Below are 18826 nucleotides of genomic sequence, written 5' to 3'. Positions count from 1 at the left end.
CCAGTGGGTTTTATGTAATTTATGCCTTGATATTTGATGGTGAACTACTCTTTCTCACAATGGTGTTTTAGTAGCGGGTTTTGAGAATAAAGTCATAACATTACTGAATAAAAGTAGTTTAAATCAGTGGCTCACAACATTACCACCCCAAGTTGTACATTCAATTCAGTTCAATTCAATTCACATTTATTTTTATAGCGCTATTCACAATGCATATTGTTTCAAAGCAGCTTTACAGAAAATGCATGTTTCTACATTACAGTTTAGAGTAATTTGTTGTCAGAAGTGACTGTGTCCAAGTAATGTCCGTATGTCTGAACAGTATATTATCTAAGATAATAAAAACCATGCAGTTAGCTAACATCATGTATTAATTTAGAAGAAACAATGAGCTCATTAAAGCAAGTATTACAAGTTGTGATCATAATGATTACAATATACAGAAAATTTGGCAGCTGTGTATATTGGCATCATCTAAAGTCCTGGCAGGGGTTGGCATCATCTCTTCACAGGTGCTGGGTGATCTGAAATTTTCATAAGAGGCTGGATCCAAACTTGAGCTGCCGTAATCTTTAGTTATGGGCATCCCGAGGTAGAAACAGGAAGCAAATAGAAAATAATTAGCGCAGCTGCTGTTTATAACATTTCAAGCAAAAGATAGTCATGTGCATTTGATCTGATTTAACTGGAGTACAGGGTTATGAGATTCATTATGTAAATGCTTGGCCAAAAAGATGTGTCTTTAATCTAGATTTAAACTGGGAGAGTCTGATCCCAAACAGGCTATTTTAGAGTTAAGGAGCCAAATGTGAAAACACTTTACCTCCTTTAGTGGACTTCGATATACAGTACAGTCCAAGATTTTTAATGTTTTTAAAAGAAGTTTCGTCTGCTCACCAAGGCTACATTTATTTCATTAAAAATACAGTAAAAAACAGTAATATTGTGAAATATTATTACAATTTAAAATAACTGTTTTCTATTTGAATATATTTCACAAAGTAATTTATTCCTGTGATGGCAAAGCTGAATTTTCAGCATCATTACTCCAGTCTTCAGTGTCACATGATCCTTCAGAAATCATTCTAATATGCTGATCTGCTGCTCAAGAAATATTTAATGTGTACAATTGTACAAAATATTTGTGTACAATATTTTTTTTCAGGATTATTTGATGAATAGAAAGTTCAAAAGAACAGTGTTTATCTGAAATCTAATCTTTTGTAACATTATAAATGTCTTTACTGCCACTTTTGATTGATTTAATGCATCCTTGCTGAATAAAAGTATTAATTTCTTTAATTTCTTTTCAAAAAAATAAAAATAAAAATTCTTACTGACCCCAAACTTTTGAACGGTAGTGTATAATGCTACAGAAGCTTTGTATTTCAGATAAATGCTGTTCTTTTGAACTTTCTATTCATCAAGGAATCCTGAAAAACAAAGTACACAACTGTTTTCAACATTGAAAATAATCATAAATGTTTCTTGAGCAGCAGATCAGCATATTAGAATGATTTCTGAAGGATCATGTGACACTGAAGACTGGAGTAACGATGCTGAAAATTCAGCTTTGCATCACAGGAATAAATTACTTTGTCAAATATATTTAAATAGTACACAGTTATTTTAAATTGTAATAATATTTCACAATATTACTGTTTTTTACTGTATTTTTAATTAAATAAATGTAGCCTTGGTGAGCAGATGAAACTTCTTTTAAAAACATTAAAAATCTTAGTGGTTCCAAACTTTTGGACTGTACTGTATCCCAGGTACTACCAAAAGTCCAAAGTTTTGTGACCTTAAAGAGCGTGATGGATTACTCAGGGCTTGACATTAACTTTTTTGTTCACCAGCCACTGTGACTAGTGGTTTTCCAAAGTTACTAGCCACTCATCATTTTCACTGGCAACAATTTTGACATTGATACCATGGGGGAAAATTGCTATATAGATATTTTTAATATTATCTCATAATTTGGCAGCACGTATATTAGGCTGTTGTCACTTTAAGACCTGAGGCACAGATCACATTAATTTGTTTACATTCACTTAAAACATGACTGACCGTGTTTACGTGAATATGCGCCAAGACTGGCATTTTTATATTATTTAAAAATATTATCAAAGTATTTGACTGTTTAAGTGCAATATGCAGCAAAAAAGACTTCAATTTAGTACTGAGTGATACATCAATCATCAATAGAGTGCCCCAGGGATGACGTGTTTTTGTAGGCCAACCCAGAAGTTAGCGGCGCACGGGTTCCCTCGGTTGAAAGCCTATGCATTTTTCCCATAGACTTTTGGAAAATCGCAAAAAATAAGCTCTGTGTTTAACAAAGGGTTATGACACTTGCACGTTTTGTCTATCAAGATAATCTTTACAAGTTAACACAACATTTATACATTTTGAAGCCTAAATAAAGTCGTCAGATATAAAACAGTAGGCTATAAACGGACTACAGCACACCATGGTCGTGGATCAACGTCGTCACCACCAAGCTTCTTCAAACTGTATTTAAAAAACAATGTTATTTAAAAACATGTTCGCTGATTATGATCTGTGCTGTGTATGGATACTTATACACTTTTTCATGAGAAATGCTGTCCAAATGTTCTGTTTATCACGATGACGTCTAAAGTCCCCGACAAAGGAAGTAGTACCTTTTAGCAATTTGTTAGCAACCGCCGTTTTTAAGACACAGTAAAGGTTTAAAAAATCACAAGTGGGTTATAATTGGTGTGTTTTATGTCATAGATCAAAATGTGAAAATACTTAGAGGCTTTGTTAACCACAGACCTTATTTCAGGCAATTTAGCAAAAACCCATTCAAAAAACCCATAGACTTTATGGCGTTGGAACCGGAAGCCCTAAAATGCTAACTCGCTTCCGGGTTTTGCCTACAAAAATGCGTCATCCCTGAGGTACTCTATACATATGTGGTGATTGAATGTTCAATCACAGTGTATGATCAGTGTCAAGGACCCATTTTTGATCCACTGACCTCTTTGTACCATAATCAGTCTGCTCATTTTACTGAATGCTAATCTCTCTTTTGTCACAAAGTAGGCTGTTCTTATGGGACGTTCACACCAGACGCAACTTGCGTGAATAAACCGCGCTATTCACGTGTAGTTGGACGCTTGAACATTTTGAGTTTACTCGTTTCATTCGTGCGTGAAATTCTACAACAGACGCGAATTTGCGTCACGTGAGGGGCTTCTGCCAGGCGGCAGTCTCAATATGTATATGTGACCAGTCACGGAAAGTAGGGACACAAGTCGGTTCTGGGGCATTTTGAGTTATTCACAGATTCTGAAAGTGTAGTCTCCAAGCTTTCCAACGATGTGTAACACATGGAAATCTGAAGGTAGGCACTCAAAAAAGCTCAAAGGGGAGAAAAATAACTTCTAGTTTTGCAGTTCTCGCCTGTTCTCACCTGCTGGGAGTGACAAAAGGGCTCATTTACATCTCATTTAGATAAGCCAAACCCCCTGTAAAGCTGCATGGTTGCAAAGCAACGACAGACGCAACAGGAAAAATCGGACCGCATACTATTAATAATAAAGGATAATGTGCATTGTAAATGTCAGTAATTTATCTTTTTTGACATTAGGACTTTTTGAACAGGATTCTGTGATAACCGTATAGTCCTGGTTTAGACCTCAGTTAGTGGTTAGACCTGGTTTGAGTCAAAGGATTAAAAAAATCCTGTACATTAAACTCTTCAATACTTTTACTTTTGACTTATAACGCACATTTTACGGCTACGGATACTTTATACTTTTACTTACGTAGGAATTTAATCTGATACATTTACTATTACATTAGTAAATCCTTGTTAAGAAGTAGTAACTGGCTAAAATTATTAGCGTCACATTCAATTCAAGAAAAGTAAGGTTTACATGAGCTAAGTCATTCACACCAGTCAATTCAAGCAGTTGAAGCGTTATTCAAATTAATAGCAGATGATAACATTACCATCTAAAAAGCCCATTATAGTAATGGGGTTTTTTGGCAAGTGATACGATGCTAATGATTACAAATAAAACAACAGTCCTGAGCTAGCTAATAACAAAAGACACATGAGATAACGTGTAGCCTACGTGTTCTTAGAATGAACACAAAACGACAAACTTTGATGATTATGGAAACTTACCCCATAAGAAACAGAAAAGATCTTGTTGCCTCCAATGAAATAAGTTGTTCGGGCACACTTTCTCTTTGTCGGGGTCTTCTATGTGGATGTAACCATCTCCGAAGTTTGCACTACTATGGGTCTGTTTGCCTCTAAATGTCCAATAATTTGCATGTCCTGCCACTCTTTTTTCCGCAGCTAAAGAATCCAGCCGTATGTTGTACTTCAAAACATTTTTCGGTGTAACTGCTACGGTTCAGCTCGTCTGCAATATTCTTTGCGGCGTCCATCTTCATTAAATTTTGATATCAGCTAGAGCCGGCCAGAGCGCTGCATAAATAAGTAGCCACGCTTCCCTTGGAGGGCGGCGGCAATAACAAAAGAAACAAAAGCCGGCCTATCCGATTCCAGTATGGAAGTACAAACAGACAATGACACGCCCCTAATGTACGCTTTAAAATATACCAATACTGCTATATAAAACACGGAGATGCTTCTTTGTGATCTCAACTAACAGATTCTGCAAAAAAACGAAAATCACCAATTTTGAAAAAAAAATGCTTCTTTCTCAGTTTGCTCAATAGTTGTGCTGCCGACTTGTGTCCCTGGTTTCCGTGACGGGTCACATATATATATATATATATATATATATATATATATATATATATATATATATATATATATATATATATATATATATATAGCTTAAATTGAGTAAAGAGCGTTTTTACAACTTACCAGATTGTCCCACCTCCTCACTCACTTTCTTCCAAGCAAGATCCTTTTTATTCCTGTTTCTATAAAAGTACGAAGATGTATCGTACAGCGATGATGATTTTGTCCTCCATTGTGGTTTCGAATTTCTGCCTCTGCTCGCTATGTCGTAATCACGTCACTACTAGAGCAAGCTCCTGATTGGTTAACGCGGCGCGAATATATTATATAATATATAAGTTCAGATTTTTCAATTCGCACGTCAAATGCCTGAAACGCTCAATTCGCACAAACCGCGCCGCAGGATGTCTATCGCGTCTTTGCATTGACTTAACATGTAAATCACTCGCGCTTAACGCTTCATTCGCGTCTGGTGTGAACGCACCATTAGACTGTTGGCTGTTTCTCTGACAATAGTTAAACTTCTCTGTTAGTGTGGGGATGATCTCTTTTTCTTTCTGGGCTTCAGTTTCTAAGCTGTTGTTATCAGTGCATTTGCCCACTTCTGAGATCTTGTCGCTGCTGATCTGTGCTGAGCTCCTGCCACTGATCTATAGAGTCGAACGCAGCATTAAGATCAAGTAAAACTAGTACTGAGATGCAGCCTTGGTCAGAAGCTTGGTGTTAATGTCAAGCCCTGATTACTCTTCTTCTTTTAAATGGCTTTCTCGAAGTAAAACTGGATTTAGAGGGTGATAAAGCAGCAGACCCAAAAGGGCAACTATGGCAAAAGAACCAGGGGACTACATATAAGGTATTTGAAGAGCCAAAAAAGCATATGACTTCAAAATACATTTAAACATCTCAGAAAATAATCAGATGGCTTTCAAACTCACTGGATGGTATCACTCTCAGATTTAGCAGTGGCACAGGAATAATTATTTCATGTCTCATAAAGCAGTGATAAAAGAGCAGTCAGTATCTTCAAAATGACCTGTTTAAGGACCTTTTTTATTACTTAAAACAGTAGCAAAAGGATGGCAAATTACTATCAGGCAATGTCAGTGTTAGAATAATTGTCCATGCATAACTTTCCACCTAGAACAGACCACAGTGGTCTGTCTTGTTTTGTCTGTGCTTGCCTTCCTCTCTTGGTTGCAGTTCACAGCCTATAGCCATCTTTCAGCCAAGAGAGCACAAACGATTTTCAAATCGTTCAAATTGTTCTACTGGAGCGCCATTGACATCTAGAAACAGGACAAAAGAAAGGCTTTCTCCTCTTGTTAGCAGAATCAGTCATGACTGAAAAGCCACGTTCACATTCAGCTGAGGTGGCTATGTAGGTTTTGCTAGCAATAATCAGCCTCTTGATCGTCTTCCCAAGACTATCATCTTCAAGTTTCCACAATCTATTCTTCTCAACAGCAGCTCTGGTGGGTACTCCCAGATGCTTAGCAAGGTCATGGATTTCCTTTTCACCATACAGGACAAGGGAATTACGGTCTTTGGGCCAACAGGAAGGTTTGAGTGGTGTCAGAAGCTCAGTAAGCTCTGAGTCAGGGAAACGTACAGATATATTATCACTGACAGTCTGAAGGACTGCACCTTTTTGATATCCTCCTTTATGGCTTCTGCCTTTGCTATTGCCTTTCCTGGTGTTGTTTTCATGGCCTCCAGGACCTCCATAGTCAGATGAGTCCACCAACTGCCATCATTTAAAGGTCCCGTTCTTCGTGATCCCATGTTTCAAACTTTAGTTAGTGTGTAATGTTGTTGTTAGAGTATAAGTAAAATCTGTAAAATTTTAAAGCTCAAAGTTCAATGCCAAGCGAGATATTTTATTTAACAGAAGTCGCCTACATCGAACGGCCAGTTTGGACTACATCCCTCTACTTCCTTCTTTAACACTCTGAGGTCTAAAAACGCGCCGGCGCGTTTTGCAGGTTTTTTTTCACATTGCAGCAAAACAGACTTAAAATACTCTGTCATTTTTTGTCATAGAGACATAAGTAATACATCAATTGAAACTATAGAATATCTCCTTTTATTTGTATACACTCAGAGTAAAAACAAAATGTTGTGCTTTTTGTAAAATAAAGAAAACTAACATGATGCGTGATCTCTCATCTCCCTCTGAACGAAGTCCAATCTGATAGTTCTCAGAAAATGAAGTGTAACTTAGTGAATACTAATCACAAAAAATTCATACTTATGTCTAACAAAACGTTGAAATGTCAGGTTTTAAATCGTGCAAGTCAAATCGAAAACAAACATTCTGTGTTTATGTAATCTGTATGAAAAGAGAGCCATGTCAGAAGTCCGTGATTCAGCTCATTACCCACTAATGCGGCCACGCCCACAGAGCCAGCGCTATTCAGACGCAAATTCAGAGGCAATACATGCATTCATCGTCTCAATCGTGTATTTATTGCCTTGAAAATTGTTTATCTGGATGAAAAAGCCATGGTTAGCGATCTCTGGAAGACATTCAGTAAATTCCTGTTTGTTTTCTTCTATTGATAAGTTTTAAGTGAGTTTTTGTTTCTTTAGCGCCCTCCGGCTGTAGTATGAATTGGTAAACACCATTCATGGAATATCATCTTCTTCTTAGGTGAATTTGTGGACTAAAATGCACAGAGAGCGCCCTCCGGCTGCAGTATGAATTGCAAACACCAGCGCTCATAGAGATAACAATGAATATTAAATAAAAAATAACTCCTCTGTATAGAAAATTGACATAAACATATGAGAATCCTATATTTCTCCAAATGTGCATGCTTTTAAACTAAAGGCCTATATTCAGACTCTTTGCATCACAGAAATACATTATATTTTAAAGTATAATATAAAACCATTATTTTATATTGTAATAAAATTTTTCTGTATGTTTCATATACCATGATGAGCTTGAGACATCACAGAAGTTTTTTTTCACAGCCTACCTGACTGAAATGCCTCATTAATATGCAAGTCATTTCAGGTCATTACTATTCAATTCTTTTGTCTTCACAGGTGAGAATGAGCCATTATTCATGGAGATTCACGCCTCCTCGCATACCGTGTTTCTTGGCAAAAAGTGTCTTACAAAAACTAAATCAGTATATTGTTATAAATGAAAGAGTAGTCAGCATAATTTTTACATAATTTTGAAGCAAAAACTCTAGTCTACAACCTTCAATACCCAAAAGTCTTGTGAACACAGATTTAATATACTTTTATTGGCCTTATATCAGTGACTTAAGTTTTTTGTTTTTTCAGTAACCACGCATAAACGTTATTCCTTCAAAAACACAAACATGTACACACATGTTCCTCACATATTATTGTAGCCTAGTTTGTGCTGAATACAGTGTAATGACACTTGTGTCATTAATATGTTTATGAACAACTGAAAAAAGCACAAATGTCAGGGCATGTCAAAACTTCTCCAGGCCCCAAATCAGCCTCAGACTCCAGAGGGTTAATGACGTCACTAAAACAGTTTTTTGACTAACCTCCGCCCACAGGAATACACAAGAGTTGCGTTTGTAGAGTGTGTTTGTCGCCATGTCGTCGAAACGCTGTTATTTTCATCCCGCAGTCCAATCACCTTTGTTTGGCCTTCCCAGGGACGCTGTACTTAGAGATCAATGGTTACAATTTATGTTTAACTCGGTTCCCGAAAATTATAATTGTGGTATCCTTACTGCAATAGTTAATGTTGGACTGCAGTGCACATAATGGCCACAAGAGGGGACTATGTTTATGTATATGGCTGTTTTCCGTATGAGGTACTCTTCTGAGTGAGTGCTAACGTTGTACATTTTCTGTCGCTGCTTGTGGAGATTAAAGAGTTCAGTCTCTCGGGAATTATTGTCTTTTGTGTTCATTCTGCACAACACCACAATAATCCACATGTAAAACTATGTGCAGCACACGTTATGGAAAGAGGCGTGACATTTCCGGGCAAGGTGCGCTCTCTATGGCTCTGGGTTCGCTAAGCTGCTGTCGAATCACAACACAGGAACCGCTGGCACAATCAGAACTCGTTACGTATTTCTGAAGGAGGGACTTCATAGAACAAGGAAGTCATCAGCCCGTTTTTATGACAGTGGAAACAGCGGTATACAGATAAGTAAATTATGTGAAAAATACTGTGTTTTTTTACACGCGAAACATGAACACATGTTATATTGCACACTATAAACACAATCAAAGCTTCAAAAAACCACGAAAAACGGGACCTTTAAAGAAGTGTTTCGATTTTGAAGTTTGTAACTCAGAGCACATCTTTCATCAGTGCAAGGTCTTTAACAGAACGTGTGCTGCTGAGTTTCCTCAATAGTGGCCGATCCACATCCACAGGAGCATTCTGCATTTGTGCGGCAAGTGCAGGAAAGTTCTGCCAAACAGCTCTCACAGTGTTGAAACTGATGGCAACCCAGCGAATGGAGAAAATCTGCCCAATCTTCAGCAGTGATATGTTAACATTTCAAGGTTGTTACAACCAGTTACAGACTTGCATGCAATGTGCACTGCCAACTCTAGCTTGTGTGCAAGACAATGAATGCTTTTCAGTGAAGGGAAGTTTGTTCTCAACTTTGAGTCCACTCTCTCTTCCTGTCATGACTGATGCTCCATCTGTGGCAATGCTGATCGGGTGTAATTTTAAATATTCATTGTCCAAACCTGCTGTCAAAAGGGTTTCTTAAGAGCTTGATACAATGCCTCTGCTGCTGTTCCCTTATCTATCTCTACAAGATTGAGGAAAATGTTTTCAATATCCTCTCTGCCTGTCACATCTGCTCTCAAGTAAAATATTATATAGCTTTTGGCAAAGTTACTTCTTTCATCAACTATCAAACTCACAAAAGAATCATTGGACTTCAATGCAGATATCAATGAAGATTTAATGTTAGCGGCAGTCTGTTCAATCACGGCGATACAAGTATGATCTGATCGGTGTCAAAGGCCCATAATCAGTCTGCTTATTTTTACTGAATGCTAATCTCTCTTTTGCCACAAAGTAGAGTTAAACTGTTGGCTGTTTCTCTGAAAAGAGCATTGTTAAACGTCTCTGAGAAACGCTGTTTCTCTGAGAAACGCTGTTTCTCTGACAATTAGTAATGGGAAACCGAGGCTTTCTGAAGCGTTTGAGGGTTTCATTAAATTGTGCCGAAGAAAGGTTCATTACTCGAAGCTTTTAACGCAGTGCACATTAGCGACATCTGGTGGTCAGACTTGTTTTCTCCACCATATCTAACAAATCAGGGAGCAGATCTATGGTTTGAAAAAGCACGTGACCAGACAAAGCTTCGGAAGTCCGTGACATACGGAATCACTTTTGTCTTGGATCAATACAGTTCTATCTGATCTAAACTAATCTCATCTAAATTATTTTTTGACAATGAGACCACAACTCCCATCATGTGTAGCCTATTCAACAGATTCACATATTGATCAATAATATAAAATATACAATGATGTGATCATAGCTGATAATTTTGGATGAGATGTTTAACCCTTATATTCTGTTCGGGGTCTCTGAGACCCTAGCAATAAAACATGATTAAATGCATTTTCCTTTTATGCATCAGGTGAAGCGCCAATTTTTTTCAAACCAGCTGTCCCGATTTTCCAATACTGCATGACGTTTGAAGCATCAAACATCATCAATCACGTGGTATTGTCATTTCGATACAAGCATCGGTACAGTGTGTGATACAATAGTGCTTTGAAAACTGTGTCGGAGCATCGGAGCCCCGGTATCAACCGTCCCATCACTACTGACAATAGTTAAACTTCTCTGTTAGTGTGGGGATGATCTCTTTTTCTTTCTGGGCTTCAGTTTCTAAGCTGTTGTTATCAGTGCATTTGCCCTCGTCTGAGATCTTGTCGCTGCAGTGCTGATCTGTGCTGAGCTCCTGCCACTGATCTATAGTGCGAACGCAGCATTAAGATCAAGTAAAACTAGTACTGAGATGCAGCCTTGGTCAGAAGCTTGGTGTTAATGTCAAGCCCTGAATACTATTCTTCTTTTAAATGGCTTTCTCAAAGTAAAACTGGATTTAGAGGGTGACAAAGCAGCAGACCCAAAAGGGCAACTTATGGCAAAAGAACCAGGGGACTACATATAAGGTATTTGAAGAGCCAAAAAAGCATATGACTTCAAAATACATTTAAACGTCTCAGAAAAAAATCAGATGGCTTTCAAACTCACTGGATAGTATCACTGTCAGATTTAGCTGTGGCACAGGAATAATTATTTCATGTCTCAGAAAGCAGTGATAAAGGAGCAGTCAGTAACTTCAAAATGACCTGTTTAAGGACCTTTTTTATTACTTAAAACAGTAGCAAAAGGATGGCTACTGTTTATTTAGATTTTAAAAAGTTGTGCCACCGATCAAGTAATGTTAGGGTAGGTGGAACGCCTCCTAGCAACCAACAATACAGCAACCCAGTGACCTCCAGCAATACATTTTTTTTGTCATTTTTCTGGTCATTTTAATCAAAGGTGGTAATTAGTCTTAAAGGTTTGAGAGCCACTGATGTAAATAATTTCAAGCATGACTAAATGTTTTAATTGATTGTTTTTAAATGACATTTACAAAACGTTTTGACATAAAAACAATAAAGCTGTCTGTATTTTTCTGTCTCAGTCGGACAGCCCAGAGGAGATGCACGGCTGGATCAAGGCTATCTCTGGGGCCATAGTGGCCCAACGGGGTCCTGGACGCTCAGCAGCCTCTGTAAGAACTTACTTTGTTTAGTGACATATTCTGAGTTCTCGGCCTATTTGTGCTCTTTTGGTTTGTTTTGCCTTTTATGAAGTGTTTTCATAGCCACCCACACTGTCCATGTCCTGCCCAACCATGTTTCTCTTCAAATTTCTCATTTATGTTTGCTGATGGAACAACCAAAGGTCCAATCTTAAAAGGATAGTTCAGCCTAAAATTAAACCTTTGTCATTTTCCACTCAAAAGCTGGCCCAATTTAGCAGAATTTACCAGATGGCCTACTCTCTACTTTGTGTCTGTATGTCTCTCTTGGGCTTTTCACACTTGATATAGTTAACCCTGAGTCATTGTAAACCCCGGGTAAACTAAATCCTAGGTTATCTTGCTTCAAGTTTCACATTGCTTATAATTTACCCACGGTTAACAATTAATCATGGGTATTTATATGCTGCTGTTTCATACTATACATTTATAAACCCTGGGTTAACATCCTTATTTGCATATTTGCATTGTCAGTGTCACTGATTGGACAAGCGCTGCATGCGATATGTTTACATAACAGCTCTCTACCATCAAGTTTTTTTTTTTTATCTGAATGGACTTTTCGGACTATAAAGGTCTCTTCACTCCAAGTTTTCGCATTTTTAGTCACTATTTGACATTTTCCCCCTCAAATGCTGAAACTACAAAGCATGTGAATATGAAGCATGTGATTGGCTGTCGGTTGCTAAGCATCTACTCGTAACATTCTATCACCACATCGTTTCACACTCTACAAGTTTGGCACCTCAATGTGGGGTTAACACTGCAAAGGCAGTGCTATCACAGAGTAAAAATCTGTGCTAACCCCGCTTTAAAATTATAAGTGTGAAATGTTCCTTTACCCGGGGTTAAAAGCAGTGTGAAAAGCCCTTTTGTCTCTTTTTCTGTCGTGTCCGTGCCTAATGAATGTGCGCTGTGTTGCAGATGCGTCAGGCCAGACGGCTCTCAAATCCTTGTATACAGAGGTATACATCCTGCAATGGTGAATGCAGCACGTATGTGTTGAGATCAAACCCCTCGCGCTTTGTCCCTGTTTGTTTGCACTCAGCCCCCTGCTAAGAGTTTAGAGACCTTGAACTAGATCTGAGCAGGGTAGAGCTGCCTCACCTAAACAATCCAACCCCGCAGACAAACCGCACTAAAATCAGCCCTCATGCTAGAGTGACCTTTGACACCCATCATCCACCATTTACTCTTTTAATATACTTTTGAAACATCCATACTAAACATCTCACCCACTCATCTGATTACCCATACTTCTGTGTAGGGCTCAGTAATGCAAATATTTGTTAACAGTGATTTACAGAGAGACATTTGAATGTCATTTACTAGAGTAAATGTCAAAATTCAAAACTAAGTGCTTGAATTTTTCAGGTCTAACAGTAATTTAGGTACAAAAATTGAATAATAAAACGTAAAATAATTGCATAATCTTCACTGTATACATTAAATATAGATTAATCCATTTTAAAGCTACAAAAGTTATTCAGTCAAGATTAGTAAGTGATTTTTTGGGGTTTTTTTTGTTCTTTTATTCATTTTAATGACGCAGACAGCAGCAGGTAGGCTATATTAGGCTGCTGTCACTTTTAAGACCGAATTCAATATATTTCATCTAATATATTGACACAAATATGATTTCTTTATAAACCGTTTACATTCGGTTGAGATATTTTGACATCCTTTTATGTGTATTTGTCCATTCATGCGTGAGAAGAGTATCCGCTCTGGATGAAGCTCCATATGCCTCACACCAGACGCGTCACATTCTCATTTTCAAGGCGGCAATGCAAAACCGTGAATCTAATCACCACACAGGCAAAAAGTACACTTCAAGAATAGATACATTAACAAAGGTTTGAGACAAATTATGTCATTTAATAGAAAACTATGAGTGGCGCTCTGTGGCACGGCAGGATTTTGAACAGCTCTGCGCTTGTGCGACCCCCTTTATTCTTAATCGTCTGTGTTTTGCAACTAACGTTACTATAATCTTAATATTCAGAGTTAATATATTGACAATGTGCTGTGCCGCCACATGTCAAAATAAATGCTTCTTTCAACAGGAGGTGAAATGAAAGTAGTAAATAAAATTTTGGGGTTGCACCCAGTGGTGCATGATGTTAAAAAATAATAATAATAATTGAATCATCACATTTCCCAGCACAGCTGGTCAATATTTACTAGTTTGTCCACATTGATTCATAAAACATTTAATATTCTCTTTACAAAAACACTTCCATGTGTCATAGTAGTTTAGATGAGTATTATACTAAAAGTGTTTACACACAGTGAGTCATTCATAAACTCCCATCATGAGCACATCTGGAAATGATTCGTTCAGTTTAATAGATGCTTTACTCAATTGTGAATTTACAGGTTTATATTAGACAGACATGAAATAACTGTATTAACACATCTTTCCATAAACATCAAATTTTCTCAGTAAAGATTACACTTATTGTAGGAACTCTTGAAATCATATTGTTGAGATTAATTAAACTGAAATCAAATTATAACAGAAGTAAATCACAGTATTCTAGATAATAAAAGGATTCTTGTAAAACTCTTAAAAGATCCACTTATCCACTCTTAAAAATAAAGTTTTTTTATCGGCATCTATGGTTCCATGAAGAACCATAGGGTTCTTTAGAGTGGAAAAAGGTTCTTCAGATTATTAAGAGTGTACACAATGTATCAAATAGTTTGAAAATGTTGACCCATCCAGATCTTTTGTTACTAATCTATATCATATTGTATTCATTACGTTTAACTCTAACCCACATTTAACTTTACTTCCATTTACTTATATTTTACAATCCATTTCATAACCTCACCTGCTTTTACTTGAAAACATTCTTAGATGTTTGATGTTGCATGGACAAATTCTAGTTTTGGAATATCAAAATCTTAATACTAGTGAAAAGAGAGTTTGTTTAACTGAATTGTAATGCATGCTGTGTTACAGTATGAGAGTTTGAAACTTGGACACACAAAGGGTATTACTGTTTACCAACATGTCAATCAGGCTGACATCTAAACCTGGAAATATCATATTCACAGCATATATTTTTTTCTTTTAAACTGATTTTTTTTTTATCAAATATGTTGTAAAATGATGTGGAGTCTAGTCATATCAGTGGTCTAGAAAACACTGTTTTATTCTACGTAAGGGTCACCATGTTGAGGTCACATGACCAGCCTTGAACCACATTTTAGATGAACACACCTTATGAAGATGAAACAGCCAGCAAAACATAAATAAAAATGAGTTAGTACACCTTTTTAAGGATAGTTAACCAAAACATTCTGTCCTAATTTACTCACCCTCATTTTGTTGATTTGAATATACATGAACTTCCATAGAGAGAAAGTCATACAGGTTTGGAGTGACAAAGGGTGAACAAATAATGACAGAATTTGACCGCACTTAATTGTATTGAATGTGTACTTGTAGTGTACTTAAAATCTTATAAGTAGATTTTTTTTTTTAAAACTCTACTACTAATATAATATTAATGAATGAAGTGTACTTAGAGTACACTTTCATATATGTTTCTTAACACACTTTGCAATTTGCAATAATGCCAATTACTAAGTTTTTTAATTCATGTTGTAGTAATCTTTTGTAGTGCTTTAAAGAAGTACACTTATTTTTATGTTATACTAAAGCACGTGTAAAGTATTAGTTTGTAATTTTAACTGCACTGTGTTATTTGACATTTCATAGTTTTAAAATATATTTTAAATTTACTAAATTGCAACCTCAGCATTGCAGATGTGTAGCTACAAATATATGTAAAACATGACATACAAGTTTTAATATATTATATTTAATATAGTGTATTTTTGTTTACCATAAATGCCTGTCAGAATAATGGAATCATATTTCAAAGACAGTAGAAATAATTAGAAAATTGCTATAAGTCCTTAAGTCCATAATTACTTAAGACCTACTTAAAAACACTCAAAAAATGAAAATTCTGTCATTTATTACTCACCCTCATGCCATTCCACACCCGTAAGACCTTCATTAATCTTCGGAACACAAATTAAGATATTTTAGTTGAAATCCGATGGCTCCGTGAGGCCTGCATAGGGAGTAATGACATTTCCTCTCTCAAAATCCATAAAGGTACTAAAGACATATTTAAATTGGTTCATGTGAGTACAGTGGTTCAATGTTAATATTATAAAGCGACAAGAATATTTTTGGTGCGCCAAAAAAAACAAAATAACGACTTATTTAGTGATGGCCGATTTCAAAACACTGCTTCATGAAGCTTCGGAGCGTTATGAATCAGCATATCGAATCATGATTCGGATCGTGTGTCAAACCGCCAGCTGCTGAAATCACGTGACTCTGGCGCTCTGAACAGCAGATTCGACACACTGATTCATTTATGCTCCGATGCTTCCTGAAGTAGTGTTTTGAAATCGTCCATCACTATATAAGTCGTTATTTTCTTTTTTTTGGCGCACCAAAAATATTCTCTTTGCTTTATAATATTAATATTGGGCCACTGTACTTATTTAACTGATTTAAATATGTTTTTAGTACCTTTATGGATTTTGAGAGAGGCCTCACTGAGCCATCGGATTTCAACAAAAATATCTTAATTTGTATTCCGAAGATTAACGAAGGTCTAACGGGTGTGGAACGGGTGAGGGTGAGTAATAAATGACAGAATTTTCATTTTTGGGTGAACTAACCCTTTAAGTATAACTACTGTATAATACATTTTGACTTAATTCTAAATAACATTTTATCAATTAAGTGTCTAAAAATTTTCAGTTTGCACTTAAGTATTCTTGTCCATAATAAGTACTCTTTTTAAAAGTAACTTCTTTTTCACAAGGGATTCTTTTGTTGTCAAGGCCTGTTCACACCAACACAAATGTGTATTTTTGCATACTATTTGTCTGTTCATATCAATGTGAAAAGAAAAAGAAAAAAAACGGCAGATGGGCTGAATGAAAACGCAAATTCACTCTCAGTATGCATGCAAATGTCCGTGTCAATCTGAACAGACGCATTAACAACTGTTGGTTCAAATACATGCGAACATTCGTCTTGGTCTGAACAGACCTAAAAAATATTGAAGATGAATACTATCTCCTCAAAGTGTATTATTTGATCTGCCTTTTAATGTTGAATCCTTGTCTCCTCTAATGCTGTTTTAGCTGATGTCCACCTCTCGTTCTTTCCTTTCAGAGATTAAATCTGACACTGAGACACTAACAATCCAAAAACAAGCCCTGTTTCTGCACTACCAGCTGTCCTGTTCCTGCTATTTCCCAGAATGATCTACAGCCTGCCACTTGCTGTAACTTTCACTGCCACTGTTTGCTGACGTGACTCCTAAACTGTACTAAACTTCCTTCTGTACCTCTTGCTTCACCTGCTCCTTGTTCTTGAGTTTTTACTCCATCTTCCCTCTCTACCAAAGCATTTTTCTCTGACCTGACTATTGCTGCGTTCTAGCCATGTTGTTTCTATAACCGTTACTCAATTTCTGCAGGAGCACGCTGATTCCACCTCCACCTTCTACTACAGCGAACCGTGTCTCCCAACTCCTCGCTCACCCCTCCCCACCGAACTCTATTACCCAGAATGCCGTTCCCCCTCGGGCCCTCAGCATGGCGTGGGAGGGCCCAGACCTGAAAAGCCTGCCGTCCGGAGCCCGAGCACGCCTGTCGCTCCAGGAGTCGCCCCAAATCTTCAAGTAAATGCTGATGACTCATCACCATGGCAACGGAGAAGTGAAGTAACGCAGCCTACGGATTGCCCTAAAGATAAAGATCGGCAGGTTACCAAGGTGTAACGATGTACTTGCTATATTACACACACATATTACAAGAAACTATTAACATCAAAAGCAGAACAGGGACTCAGGATGAATGTGAATCGAGCCCATGGGATATGGAGGACTATGGAATTTGGAGTTTTTCATGATCATTCTCGAGCCTTTCAGAAGAATTGTACACTATTCATAAACCAGACAATTTGTTAAAGGGGCTATATGTAAGAATTTACATTACATTTTTCATTGGCAATGAACAGCTTGTAACGAAACTTAAAGGATTAGTTCACTTTAAAATGAAAATTATCCTATGACTTACTACCCTCAAGCAATCCTAGGTGTATATGACTTTCTTCTTCCAGACAAATATAATCGGAGTTAGATTGATAATCATGCTGATGCTCCATTATAAGCTTTATAATGGTAGTGCACAGAAACCACCTGTTTGAAATTCAAAAAAAGTGCATCCATCCATTATAAACGTACTGCATACGGCTCTGTGGGGGTAATAAAGGCCTTCTGAAGTGAAGGGATGAGTTTGTACAAGAAAAATATCCATATTTAATATGTTATAAAGTAAAATATCTAGCTTCTGCCAGACTGCCTTCCGTATTTAACTTAAGAAGAAGGTGTAACGCTTCTCGCAGTTCAAAACGATTACACTACGTCCTATGCCTTCTGTATTCAACTTGCGAAACAATCGTAACTGACGCAACATCAGTTGCGCTTTTTTTCTTAGGTTGAATACAGAAGGCGGTCTGGCGGAAGCTAGTTATTTTACTTCATAACGTGTTAAATATGGATATTTTTCTTACTCAAACACTTCCCTTCAGAAGGCCTTTATTAACCCCGTGGAGCCGTATGGAGTAGGTTTATTATGGATGGATGCACTTTTTTGAATTTCAAAGGTGATTTCCGTGCACTGCCATTATAAAGCTTAGGAGCATCAGGGTGATTATTAATCCAACTGTATTCGTCTGAAAGAAGAAAGTCATATACACCTAGGATGGCTTGAGTGTGAGTAAATCATGGGGTCATTTTTATTTTAAAGTGAACTAATCCTTTAAAAAACGAGACCTGCCCTGACTTCCTAGGTTGTTTATCAGAGCCCGTAGACTGCTTTTCATGCGAAAGACTCTGGATTTTGCCGGGAAAATCAAAAGGATGTGACATTTAATTATACTTAAAGGTGCTCTAAGCGATGTCACGCGTTTTTAGGCCAAAACATTTTTTGTCACATACAGCAAACATCTCCTCACTATCCGCTAGCTGCCTGTCCCCTGAACACACTGTAAAAAAACGCGGTCTCTGTAGTCGCCACAAGCTCCGAAAACGGCAATAAAAACAAACTGGTGCAGCCTGGACCTCAAAACATAATAAACATGCTCCAGGTAAATAACGGACAAGAATGATTTTAAATGCGCATTCATGACTGTTTCAGGAAGCACAGAGGGGAGGGGGAGGAGGAG

The 18826-nt window shown here is 37.2% G+C and overlaps 1 protein-coding gene across 6 annotated transcripts in view; it reads left to right on the top strand.

The window, feature by feature from the left end:
* Positions 1–17753, top strand: part of plekha1b (pleckstrin homology domain containing, family A (phosphoinositide binding specific) member 1b) — a 60574-nt gene extending 42821 nt beyond the window's left edge. Inside the window, exons 11-13 of one of the 6 annotated variants that reach the window (XR_007181881.1) lie at positions 11434–11523; positions 16769–16880; positions 17076–17192. Coding sequence is in view for 5 of the 6 variants with exons in the window: in XM_048170455.1 (XP_048026412.1) it covers positions 11434–11523; positions 17076–17378 (393 nt within the window). In the remaining variant the exon portion in view is untranslated. Of the gene's footprint in view, positions 1–11433; positions 11524–12477; positions 12549–16768; positions 16881–17075 lie in introns of those variants that run through there. The other 5 variants (XM_048170457.1, XM_048170456.1, XM_048170460.1 and 2 more) reach the window with 5 other exon arrangements.
* Positions 17754–18826: the final 1073 nt, after the last annotated feature.

The sequence above is a fragment of the Megalobrama amblycephala genome, linkage group LG20 (genome assembly GCF_018812025.1).
Source record: "Megalobrama amblycephala isolate DHTTF-2021 linkage group LG20, ASM1881202v1, whole genome shotgun sequence".
NCBI classification, from domain to species: Eukaryota; Metazoa; Chordata; class Actinopteri; order Cypriniformes; family Xenocyprididae; genus Megalobrama; species Megalobrama amblycephala.
Note: the sequence above shows the minus strand (reverse complement) of the source record. Positions and strands in the feature narration are given on the sequence as shown.